Below are 13,380 nucleotides of genomic sequence, written 5' to 3' on the forward strand. Positions count from 1 at the left end.
CCCTATCGGTCAGTCACTTTGACCAAGGTCATGACTGACTAATAGGAATCCCTACCAAAGGGCCACAGCTGCTGCATCCCATCCAGCACCTCGTGCAACCCTCTTCACCTTCTTGCCTGGAAGTACAATAGGAGGAGGCTTACACAGAGTGTACCTGTCACTGTTGTTCTGTGATAATCCATACAGTGAGATATTGGATAACACTGGGAAAGCGTGCCCTTTCTGTTTAGGAAAAAGAATGCTGCGGAAGCCACTTCTTCAAGGAGTTATGTGGAAAATACATATGGACTAGCCCGAAGGTTGTACAACATATGAAATAATGTGTGACTTAGCCCAAGGGAAAGACACGGGCTTCCGATAGGAGCAGCCATGGAAAAATATACACATATGGGATCTCTGTAGGGTCACACATATGGAACCCAGCCCAGATCCGGTTCTCAAGGATTCAGGGGATAAGGGCCTGACGCCAGACGCTCCGCCATGTCCGGGCCGAGGGGTTTTGGAGACTCAACAGGTTTTTACTCTGGAGCAATAAGGGTTCACAGTAGGGTGCAGCAAGCCGACAGAGCCGGACCTCTCTGTGCTTCTACCCATTTAGGGTGAGAACACGGGAGGAGACCGGCTCTACACGTAGGCTATAATATCTAGCGAACGCGTTAGGTGTCGCCCAGCCCGCAGCTCTACAGATATCTGTTAGCGAGGAGCCATGTGCCAGCGCTCAGGAGGATGCAACGCCTCTCGTGGAGTGTGCATGCAACCTGAGCGCTTGTGCTTGGTAAACCAAGGCGATGGCATCCACTATCCATTGGGCCATCCTCTGCTTGGAGACAGCCTTTTCCTTCTGCTGGCCTCCGTAACAGACAAAGAGCTGGTCTGAGGTCCTGAGACTATGAGTTCTGTCCATGTACAAATGCAGAGCGCGAACGGGACAGAGCAAAGTCAGGGCTGGGTCTGTCTCCTCCAAGGGCAGCGCTTGGAGGTTCACTACCTGGTCCCTAAAGGGAGTGGTAGGAACCTTGGGCACACAGCCAGGCGGGGGTCTTAGTACTATGTGGTTGTCACCCGGCCCGAACTTTAGGCACGATTCGTCGACCGAAAATGCCTGCAGGTCCCCTACCCTCTTAACAGAAGCCAGTGCAACCAGTATCAAAGTCTTCATGCAAAGAAGCTTTAAGTCTACTGATTGCAAAGGCTCAAAGGGAGCATCCTGAAGTGCTCGAAGCAGCAGGAAAACGTCCCAAGAGGGTATGGAGGGGGGTCGAGGAGGATTTAATCGTCTCACCCCCCTAAGAAACCTGACGACCAGGTCGTGCTTTCCAATTGTTTTGCCGTCTATGTGGTCGCGATATGCTGAAATAGCTGCAGCATGTACTTTGAGGGTGGAGGGTGACAGCCTTCGCTGCAACCCTTGCTGCAAGAAGGAAAGCACAGACCCTATCGAACATCTTCGGGGGTCTTCTCGGCGAGAAGAACACCATTCGACTAACAGGTTCCACTAGGGCGTAAACACGTCTCGTTGACGGCACCTGTGCTGAAGTGATGGTGTTAAGTACCTCTGGGGCTAAGTCACCTAGAACCTCCGCGTCCCATCCAGGGACCAAACATGGAGTTTCCAGAGGTCTGGAGCGGGTGCTATAGGGTGCCTCCTCTCTGAGTCAGAAGATCCATCCTCAGAGCAATGGGCCAGGGAGGGACTGTCACAAGGAGCATGAGTTCTGGGAACCAAGTCTGGGTGGGCCAATAGGGAGCCACCAGAAGGACCTGCCACTCGTCCTCCCTGACTTTGCACAGTGCCTGCGCAAGTAGGCTCACTGGGGGAAATGTATATTTGCGGAGGCCCCGGGGCCAGCTGTGTGCCAGTGCGTCCATGCCGAGTGTTCCCTCGGTCAGGGAGTTAAACAGCTGGCAGTGGGAGGTCTCTGAGGAGGCAAACAGGTCTACCTGAGCCTCCCCGAACTCTCTCCAGATGAGCTGAACCACTGGGGGTGGAGTCACCATTCTCCCGGAAGCACAGCTCGTGATAGCTCGTCGGCCACACAGTTGAGCAAGCCGGGGACATAAATGGCTCGAAGCGGCCTCAGATCCTTCTGACTCCAGAGGAGGAGATGGCGGGCGAGTTGCGATGATGCCACCCGGTGAGTGCCGTGATGCAACGCCCATCTCGGGACACGGCCATGAAGCCAGTGCTGAAGCGGTCTCATATGAAGCAGGCCGAGCGGAGTTACCCCTAATGCCGCTACCATATGCGCCAGGAGCCTCTGAAAGAATTTCAGTGGGACCGCCGTCATGCCTTTGAACGTGTTCAAGCTGTTCAGCACCAACTGAGCGCGCTGCTATTTGAGGCGCGCTATCTGTGCGATCGAATCCAACTCCATACCGAGAAAAGAGATCCTCTGCACAACTGACCCAACTGGCTGAGGTGCCTGAGCACGAGGTCCCTGTGTTCGCATAGCTGATCTCGAGAGTGTGCTAGTATGAGCCAGTCGTCGAGATAGTTGAGGATAGTTGTTCTCTCAAGGGAACAAGGGCCCCCTCCGTGACTTTCGTGAAGACACGGGGGGACAGGGACAGTCCGAAGGGTAGGACTTTGTACTGATATGGTCGACCCTCGAACGCAAACCGCAGAAACTGCTTGTGTCGAGGAAGAATCGAGACATGAAAGTACGCGTCCTTCAGGTCGATCGCTGCAAACCAATCTCAGGGATGGATGCATTCGAAAAATGCTTCTCTTTGTGAGCATTTTGAACGGTCGCTTGTGGAGGCTCCGATTCAAAACTCACAGATCCAAGATCGGTCGTAACCCACCACCTTTCTGGGGTACAATGAAGTAGGGACTGTAGTCCCCAACCCTCACATCGACTGGAGGGACCGGCTCTATCGCGTCCTTCACCAGTAGGACTGCGATCTCCGCACGGAAGACATGGGCATCGGCTGCTCTCACGGTAGTGGAGTGGATGGCCCGAAACTTTGGGGGACGCCGGGCGAACTGAATCGCATAGCCGAGCCTGATGGTCCGGATGAGCCAACGAGACGGTCTGGGGAGCGCTAACCAGGCTAGCATGGACCGTACAAGCGGGACCAAAGGGACCGTAGGCATACCCGGACTGGGGCAGCGAGGTGGAACACAAGGACACGGCTCGGGAGGCTCTCTTTGAGAGGCGGCCCGTAGCGGGGTGTGAGTGTGCTGTGCAACACTTACCTTGTTCCACGTGGTAAGAGGTACAGGAGGAGGCTCGGTTGCGTTCTCACACCGCACACTGCTGCCCGCTGGCGATAGAAGAGGCGGATGAGAGTGGTAAAGATTCTCTCCTCCCACAGCTCTCCAGGCCCTCTTCAGACCCAGAGATGAAGGAACTGCTCTATTATTGAGAATTTGGGCCCCAATGGTTTTGAGGCCAGCTGTATAAACACAAACCGAAATTTTTTCCACCCGGCCCTCTTCCAGGCAAGGGAGTGGTGAGGGCACTGTCTCCTGGACAGCAGTCCCATCCATCTCCTTCTTTGCGGGGGCCTGGACGTGCGGGGCGGCCTGTCTGCGACTTGTTCCACGGCACCGTTTAGGTGGAGGTTGCTGCTGCGGAGCGGGAGCAGGGGCAGATGCAGTAGGACGCCCCTCGCGACGAGCAGACTGAGGAGCCGCGGGCGGTGGGGTAGAGGCAGCAGCTGACCACAGCGGCAAAATGTGTTTGATAGCCTCTGTCTGCTTTTGTACAGTCTAGATCTGCTGGGCGAAATTCTCGACCGGGTCGCCGAAGAGGCCGGTCTGGGACACGGGGGAGTTAAGGAACCGGAGCTTGTCGGTCTCCCTCATGTCGGCCAGACACAGCCAGAGATGGCGTTCCTGGACCACCAAGGTGCACATCACACGACTCACTGACCACGCGGTGACCTTCGTTGCACGAAGCGCAAGGTCCGTTGCGGCACGAAGTTCTTGGAGAACTTTTAGATCATGACCACCCTCGTGCAGGTCCTTCAGTGCTTTGGCCTGATGGACCTGCAGCCACGCCATGGCGTGCTCGCAGAATAATGGCAGAGGCAGCTTTCCCACAGGCCTTGTAAGCCTCGTTGAATAGGTCCGACGAGAACCTACAGGCCCGGGAAGGAAGACACAGTTCTCCGCTCCAAGTGGAGTTAGGGCACAGCTGCATTGCAGCGGCCCGCTCCACTGGTGGGATACGCGTGTATCCCTTTGCTGCCCCGCCATCAAGGGTGGTGAGGGAGGAGGAGCCTACGAGACGGTTTCTGCCAGTAAAAGGTGCAGTCCACGTCCTCGTGAGCTCCACGTGCACTACCGGGAAGAAAGGCACGGGGGTGGATTGCTGAGAACCAGCGCGCCACCCCGAGATACCAATCATCCAGCCTCGAGGGCTCGGGACATGGTGGAGGGTTCCACTCGAGCCCGATCCTGTTGGCGGCCCGGGAAAGCATGGCCATCATATCTGGGTCCGACTCGGGCACCGCTGGTCGTCGTGGGGAGCACCAAAGGAAATGACTGGTACACACATCGAGGATGGTCCAGCACGTTCGGTTGGTAACTCGACTGGCTGCGGAGTGTGAGAAGGATGAGGGTTCCTAGTGGGTTGGTTCCCTGAAGGAAGCGCACTCACCGTGATCCTTAGGTCTCCCGCGTCACTGTCCGAAGGCAGATGCACGAGGACTCCGCCCCTTTGCAGGAACGAGAGCCTTGACTGCAGCTCCGCGATGGTCATCTTCCCACAATGGGTACATGACTCATCCACGAACGCTGCCTCAGCGTGTTCGAGGCCCAGACACACGAGGCAGCGATTGTGACCATCCCGTCTCCCCAGGTAACGACCACATCCAGAAACACACAGATAGAACGTCATCTTGAAAAAGACACGAACTATCTGTGTAAGCTCTTTTAGGGACTGCTCTCCTTGGTGCTGAAGCACGCAGGGGAACGGTCACCGTGAACACAGACAGGAATGTGCACCTGTCTGTGCGCTGCTCTCTCTCGCTGGCCTTACCAGCCATAAAAACGGCTGCTGAGTGCTCTCACTGCGGACCTTACCAGCTGTGAAAACAGCCTTTTTTGTTTTTGCTCAGTTTTTAAAACAACAAACAAAAAAACTAAAAAGGGAAGAGAGAAGAGAAGACCGCTTGCGCTGCTGAACGTGGAGAGGTACAGAAGAGGCTTGTAGATTCACTCTGTGTAGTCAGTATAAGAAGTGCTTGGCTCCAAAGCAAAAAGCTGAAGTGCAATCGCAGCAGTTGCTCGTTATATACCCGCGCTGCGAGGCAGTGCAGCTGATGCAAATGTGTATTGGCTTGTTTAGTTTCACTCGAAGTAGATTGGCCTCTCTAACGAGATTCCTATTGGTCAGTCATGACCTACGTCATAGTGACTGACCGATAAGGAAACAAATTTTTATTTTGATGGCTGCTACACACTCCAAAAAAGTTGGGACAAAGGCAAAATAAAAGTGAAAAGCTGACAGAATATCCTGGTTAAACTCTTTTGAAACAGTCCACAATAAGTAGGTGAACTGGTAATAGGTGAGGGTATCGTGAATGAGTGCCACATATCATGAGAGTCGATTGTTTAAAGATTTAAGTTAATATTGTGTCCAGTTTGGCCCTGTAAATAAAATGGTATTATTTTTTGACAAAGTGTGTGCGGTTTCGTTTTAAGTACCGTTTCAAGAACCATTTAAGTACCGGAACCGTTTAAAAAATACCGAGTAGGTACTGGTATCAGATAAAACCCAAACGATACCCAACCCCAGGTATCGCGATACCCAGCAATTAAAATCGGTATGATACTAAATTGTATTAGTACCGGTACTTTAAGAGTGACAGCACTCTAAATAATAAGAGCAGTATTTCTTTAATTTGCGTCGATGTGTGACAGCCGGAGTCAGGATGTGTGTGCAGAGCTCTGCTTCCACTGTTTTCATTCACTAAACAACAGAAAGCAGAACAGTAAAATATACACGCACAGCGAAACATGCATGCACGAGAAAATAAAGCGTGGGACGTGCTCGCGCTGCCGGCTCAGACCTGAGGGCACACACACACACGCCTTTCACACAGCATGCGCTCGCGACTTCAGTTCTCTTTCGTGGATTATTTGGATTGAATAATCAAAATTCTAGGTAAAAAACGTACGTCCTGGCAAGTATTCACGTAAACACAGTCGGGTATGTCTTAGGTAAACGTAAACCGTTTGTAAAAATAAATCGTATGTGTTCCATTGGATAGCCTACATGCAGGTCTTAAAGGGCCAGCAGCCTAATATTCTGTGTAAGTAATGTTAATGAAACAAAAGAAAATAGACAATCACCAATGCTTGGCTGAATAAATGTAACTATTTATTAAGAATCAGTCTATAGTTCATTTATAGAGTGAAGACTTTATTTCTTCAGCTACAGCACTAGATCTATTTAGCAGCATTCAAAAAAGAAATGAAGCACTGTTTATTTTATTTGTCTCTTATAGTATTTGTCATATTGTTTGTAATTTGATTTTTGCTTATTTTTAATAACAAAGATACAATTAAATTAAATATCTATATTGTAATTATAAAATTACATTTAAAAAATATTAAATAACTTGTTTCATGAAATAAGATTTTGGTCATCCCAACCTGTTCAGAATTGTGAAAGGTTAGCAAATGTTAACATGATTGATAATAATGTCAATGTTGCAAACATCTTTGTAAGGACGTACACACTGGCACTTGCTAATTATTATTATTTTATTTAATAAACGGGAGGGAATGGTCAAAAAGCAGGGAAGGAAGTTTTTTTAAATTAATTTATAAAACAATGAATTGTAAGTTCTGTCATATTTTTCAGTTACTTTTACTCTTTTCATTTTTTCCCCATGTTATCGAGGTATTTTAGTCTGGTATCGTATCGAAGTCATAATTTTGGTATCGTGACAACACTAGTGTGTTATATGATTAGAATGTTGTGCTGGTTTTAAAATAAAGCACAGCAATGATATTTGAGAGTGTTTCTCCCTTTTCAGGAAAAGTATCGAAAAAGTATTGAAATCGAAATTCTTGACTTGGTATCGGTATCGAAACAATAATTTTGGTATCGTGACAACACTACAACAGAGTGGTTTCGTAGACACCGTATAGTGGATGTGTTTGCCTGCCTGTCTCCTACTGAAAATGTATGGCCCATCATGAAAAGGAAAATCAGACAACGACGACCATAGACTGTTGAGCAACAGTTCTCAATTCCCAAATGATTAAAAAGTGTAATTAAAAGGAAAAGTGATGTGACACAGTGGTAAACGTGCCTCTGTCCCAACTTTTTTGGAGTGTGTTTGCAGCCATCAAAATCAAAATTTGTTTATATTTATAAAATACAATAAGGTTTTTCAGTGAAAACAATGGAAATCTTTTCTTTGTACTTTTGTCAGTTAAATAAAGTTGAATGGGAATTACGAAATCACAGATTCTTGATTCTATTGCATTTTTACAATTGTGCCAAGTTTTCTAGATTTGGGGTTATATTTATATGGTCAAAAATAATATTATGATAGCTTTTAAATCAATGAGATCTTTATATCACTATAGCAGACTACTTATAAAATATAATGTATATAAATATCATTTGTCACTCTTTATCTCCCAATAATATGTTTAAGTAAAATGATTCTTAAATGCTTAGTTTTATGATTATGCAATCATCATCAATGATGATTGAGAGATCATCAAATAATATATTTTCTTTCTCTTTGTAGTTTTATTTAAAATGGTACAAGATTATACTATTCAAATCAATGTGATAAACGAGCTAGGCAAAAGTAATCTAAAAACAAACACAAAGTAGTTCTGATTATATCAACTTAAATGTGTAATGTAATTTTTTCAGTTACTAACTACAAAATTTTTACATGTAATTTGGAATCAATAACCGAAGGCAATTTGTAAGCACTGTTAATACATTTAAGATGATTTTTCCTAAAAAAAAATTATAATAGATAATGGATGATCAAGTAAACCTTAGTTGCTTCAGTCAAGTATGTGTCTATATTAAAATATTACTAACAATATTAAAAAATTTTCTTAGGTTTACATAAGAAAAATCTGTAAAGATTTCACAGCAAAAAGCCACGTGAATCGCAACCTGAAGGGGGAAGTTTTAGATTTATACTAAAAGGCCTTTTACTTGCTAAAAAGTATAAACTAACAATCGTACACAATCTACTACACACCCTCTGTTGTTTTCATCAAAGTTTTGATCATGTTGAGCATTTTGAGATCTTAGAAATTTGGGTAACACTTTACAATAAGGTTTTATTTGTTACCATTAGTTAACTACATTAGTTACCATGAACTAAGAATGAACAATACTTCTTCAGCATTTATTAATCTTAGTTAATATTAATCTCAACATTTACAAAATTTTTAGTATCCAAAGTTGTCTCTGTTATCATTAATTAATGTACTGTGAACAAACATGAACATTTTCATTAACTAATATTAACAAAGGTTAAGGTTGCTGTAAAACATATTGCTCATTGTTTGTTTATGTTAGTTAATGCATTAAGTAATGTTAAAAAATGAGCAATTGTAAAGATCACTCTAAATTGTAATGTGGACTAAAAATGTGTATTGTAAAAAGCGCAATACAAAAAATGTGAATTGAATTGAATTAAAGTGTTTCTGAATTTTGCGCATTAAATATAGGCTAATACAGCAGGCTTTAGTTGGGTTAAATGTGGTATAGTGAATCACTCCTGAAATTGCAATGGTTAACTGGTAACTACAACAAAGTTTTGCAAACTCACTACTTTGAGCAAGAAACATACTCTAGATGGCAATAACCACTCATTGAAATAGTTATTTTCGATGAAAGAGACATCAGTGACTGGAGATTTTAACATCCAGTAAACAGCTGTCAATAGAAGCACATTTCAATGCAAGTCTAAGGGTATGATTTGATTATTATATTGTCCACCAGGTAAAAATCATACGTATGGATTGCTTAGAAAAGTACTAGAAAACCACTCCTAAGCTACATGATTTAAGATATCCTTCATGTTAATGTGCAATAGATGCACCGAAAATTAAGAAACCAGAGTGAGCATCAAAACAAGCCTTTCCTGTGGCTGTTTTTTCATTTAAGACAGTTGGACAAAAAGGGTACACAGAACAATCAGAGATGAAATTCTCCAGTGAGGAAGGCTTACCACATCGCTTTCTTCAGGTTTAATATTCTCCATTCTAGAGAGAGATGGAGAGAGAGAGAAAAAAACGTAAGAGAGAGAAGTAGAGAAATGAAATGTAGTGAGCTTCCTGAGTTTCCTTTATGTCACTCTGCAAAATGAGATCACTTCCCAAATCCAGTAATTGCATTCTGTGGGTTTTGGTATGAAAGCAGAAGACACACTCAGAGATATTAAAAGTGCCACCCGCTCATGCTGTTATTCCACTGTTATGCCCATTCTGCTCAAAACTGACAGCGAATTGTTAAGTTATTAATGTTTACTACTTTATATGACTATTGGGATCAATTGTTCATATATGTGGGGAAACGTGGAGACGGATTAGGCCTGAACCTTTTGTGCCACACCTGCCATGAGCATCTTTATAAAGGCAAAGACAACAGTAATTATGGAGCCAAATGCCTGGAGACACACGGGTCACAAACTGGTGGAAATATTTATGATTTTTAAGGTTTTTCATATATGGACCTCTATAACAAATGCACAGTCACAAAGTTTGCTCATGGCTAATGTGTAGATCAATGACACGGGAAGTAAAATCTTGAGGTTTTGCAATAAATGTATGAAATGGGGTCCAAAAGTCTGAGAGCACACCTTTTTTAAAAGAAATAAACAAAATGATATAGGATTTTGAGGGGGAAAAAACATAAAAAATCGAATATGTATAATATTATTTGAAGTTTAATTAGAAATATTAAAAAAAAAAAAAAAAAAATAATAATTATATAAACACTACGATCAAAAGTTTAGGGTCGGTAAGATTTTTTTTTGTTTCACTGATTTTTAATTATTTTTCATGCTCACCAGGGCTGCATTTATTAGATCAATGAAGTAAACCAGTAAAATTGTAAAATATTATTATAATTTAAAATAACTGTTATATATTATTAACTGTATATTAAAATGTAATTTATCTCTGAGATGAAAAGCTGAATTTTCAGCATCATTACTCCAGTCGGTAGCACTTTACAATAAGGTCCATTAGTTACTGTAAGTAACATGAACTAACAATGAGCAATACATTTGTTACAGTATTTATTAATCTTTGTTAATGTTAGTTAACGTAATAAAAATACACTTGTTCATTATTTGTTTATGTTAGTTAACAGTGCATTAACTAATGTTTACAAATACAACCTTTGATTTTAATATGAACTAAGATTAATAAATGCTAAAGAAGTATTGTTCATTCTTAGTTCATGTTAATTAAGGTAGATAACTAATGTTAACTAACGAACCTTATTATAGAGTGTTACCCTTCAGTCTTCAGTGTCACATGATCCTTCAGAAATCATTCTAATATGCTGATTTGCTTGCTCAAGAAACATTTCTTATTACAGATGTTGAAATATAATATTTTTTTTCGGAAACCGTAATAGCTTTATTCAAGATTATTGATGAATAGAAAGTTCAAAAGAACAGCATTTATTTAAAATTATTTTGTAACTTTTTTTTGGTAACTTTTTTAACATTATATAAATGTCTTTACTGTTGCTTTTGATCAATTAAATGCATTCATGTATTAATTCCTCAAAAAAGAAAAACATACTGACACTAAATTTTGGAACGGTATTGTAAATAAAAAACATAGGGTCTCTTTTGGACTTATATATTCATTTATTGAGAAAGACAGCAGATGAATGGCAGAAATTCGCTCTGCTGGTGCGATGCTCCTTTAAGAGCAAATCGAATTCCTCCATCAGCCACCAGGCAGAAAAAACAACAACCCTCCACTCATTTACAAAGGCATTACATGGATCTCCATCCATTATAAAGGTACATACTCATTCACACAATGGACCCAAGAGTGACCTCTGAAAATAAGGGCTTAGAACACGTGCATCCATATTTCCCAAAAGATAATGGGATTCCACTTGGCTATCAATTATGATTTTTTTTTTTGAGAGAGAGGGGCCAGAATAGAGCCCTCGAACGCAGCAAAGAGAGGGACGCGATTTTATAATTAGATTTTGAAGAGATCCGGAAAATGCATTTCATGCCTCTCAATAATTGCGGTACGTTTGAGAGAACTATCAATAAATCATGAGGCAGACTGAAATATTAAACAGGGTGTAAGGTGACGAATACCCCTGGAAAAGGACATCAAGCAATAAAGAACACATCTGTAAATACATTTTTTAAAATACCTGTTGTTAGGTTCTTCGCTGACGTCTACAAAGCTATTTTTCAAAACCACAACCGGTTTTAAACCGGATATAATTTCTCCCATCCCCTGGAGGGCGGAGGGCAATATTCGCTTTGAAAGGCCTATTATCTAACAACAGCACCAGTTAAACATACAAGGAAGAAGATCATATTAATTAGGACCCAGCAGGCGGGACAGTAAACGGTAAATATCCACAGGCCTAAAGCACATGATTGATTTCCTATACAGTGGAACTTCTGACTGACATGACTAGGATGAGGGGACTCCTAAGAAATGTCACACCCCTCTGATATATTTCCAAACCAGTCGATATTGGATTTCCCCTCAAACCCTTGTCTGTTCATTCAGCTTGTCCTCTAGCAGGAAGAACAAAGCAGCTTCCCATCACAACGGTGGGTAAAGCTGCATGCCTCGCGTGCTTCTCAAACTCTTAAATCCAATGCCTTTAAAAAAAGATGAGAAATCTTTAAGGCACTTGGACTAAGAAGTGTGGAAACAAAACCCGAGGCTTTCTGTTCATCACCTCACAGACGCTTCCAGATCATAAAATGTATGTTTTTGAGTTATCTATTCATCATCGATAAAAAAAAAAGTTTAAAAAAGTAGTACTTTTATATCATAATGTAGTAGTATCATAATGTCACCAAATATAATGCCTTTTCATGACTTAGATTAAGAGAAATAGATAAAAAGAGAGAAATGAGTGTTTTATATTTTGAACTTTGTATGTTTTAAACTCTATTGACTTTATGAGCACTAGGTCTGGGTAATATATTGAATATTTGCAATAAATTAAATATTATTTAATTTTGGTAAAATAAAATATTGCAAAGATTTCACAGCCATTGTTTGTGTACCCATTCAAAAATGCTTTCAAACAGTAAAACATGGAGCTAGCAACACCAAGGTCATGGGAATGTATGAACTGATAAAATGTTAACCTTGAATGCAATGTAGGTCGCTTTGTGTATTAGTGCCAGCCAAATACATAAATGGAAGTTATATGCTTTTACACTACCATTCAAAAGTTTTAGGGGGTTTTATGTTTTTGAAATAAGTTTCTAATGCTGAACAAGGCTGCATTTATTTGATCAAATATACAGTAAAAACAGTAATTGTGAAATATTAAAATAAAATGTTTTCGGTTTGAATATATATTAAAATGTAATTTATTCCAGTGATGACAAAGCTGAATTTTCAGCATCATTAATCCAGTCTTCAGTCACATGATCTTTCAGAAATCATTCTAATATGCGGTGAAAATTCTGTGACTGTAAAAGTATTAACAGTCAATTTAATTTGTACTTGTTGAACAAAAATATTAATTTCTTTAGAAAAAATTTAATGACCCCAAACTTTTGAATGATAGTGTATTTATGAAGACATATATATGACATAAAATTTCAATAAACACTATAGTTTAGCAACACCGCCCAGCCCAAACACTAGGCCATGGCTTTATAATGGAGCTCATTCACATACCAAAAATGTCTGTGTAAATTGTTTGAATTTTTTAAATAGATAATATTCAAGTCAAAGTTAAAACACTAATTTTACAAGCAATTCATTATGCTTTTTTTTTTTCAATATAAATAAGGCCCAACGAGATATCAGCCTAATTTGAGTATGATGGCACTTGAGCATGTGAAAATTGCAAATCGAGATTATAGATTTTCATTATGTGAGGATCTCCTTTGAGAGAAGAGAAATGACTAGAGCAGCATGAATGTAGTTGGACAGGCTGAACTGAGGGTCTGTTTTGGAAGAGGTTTGAACAACACATACTCCAGCGTTGCCTCCTGAAGCTTCTTGGCCCGAAGTAAAGCTTCATCCCTCTCCTCGTTAGCCAGACGCAGTCTGGCCATCACAGCCTGGTCTCTCTCCCTCTGAGCCTTATAGATTTCCTCGACTAACGCTGAGAGAGAGAGAGAGAGAGAGAGAGAGAGAGAGAGAAAGAGAGAGAGAGAGAGAGAGAGAGAGAGAGGTTTTTATCCTGGTATTGCACT

At 41.9% G+C, this 13,380-nt stretch overlaps 1 protein-coding gene across 3 annotated transcripts in view; it reads right to left on the bottom strand.

The window, feature by feature from the left end:
* The window catches only part of mipol1 (mirror-image polydactyly 1), a 103,920-nt gene that overhangs the window by 35,741 nt on the left and 54,799 nt on the right, over positions 1 to 13,380 (bottom strand). For all 3 annotated transcript variants that reach the window (XM_077238952.1, XM_077238951.1, XM_077238950.1), the window contains 2 exons: positions 13,160 to 13,289; positions 9,172 to 9,205 (listed from right to left, as the gene is read on the bottom strand). In XM_077238952.1, coding sequence (XP_077095067.1) covers positions 9,172 to 9,205; positions 13,160 to 13,289 — 164 coding nt within the window. The remainder of the gene's footprint in view (positions 1 to 9,171; positions 9,206 to 13,159; positions 13,290 to 13,380) is intronic.

Source organism: Siphateles boraxobius, unplaced genomic scaffold, assembly GCF_051911475.1.
Source record: "Siphateles boraxobius isolate OS27281-9 unplaced genomic scaffold, OSU_SipBor_1 22, whole genome shotgun sequence".
In the NCBI taxonomy this organism is placed as follows: Eukaryota; Metazoa; Chordata; class Actinopteri; order Cypriniformes; family Leuciscidae; genus Siphateles; species Siphateles boraxobius.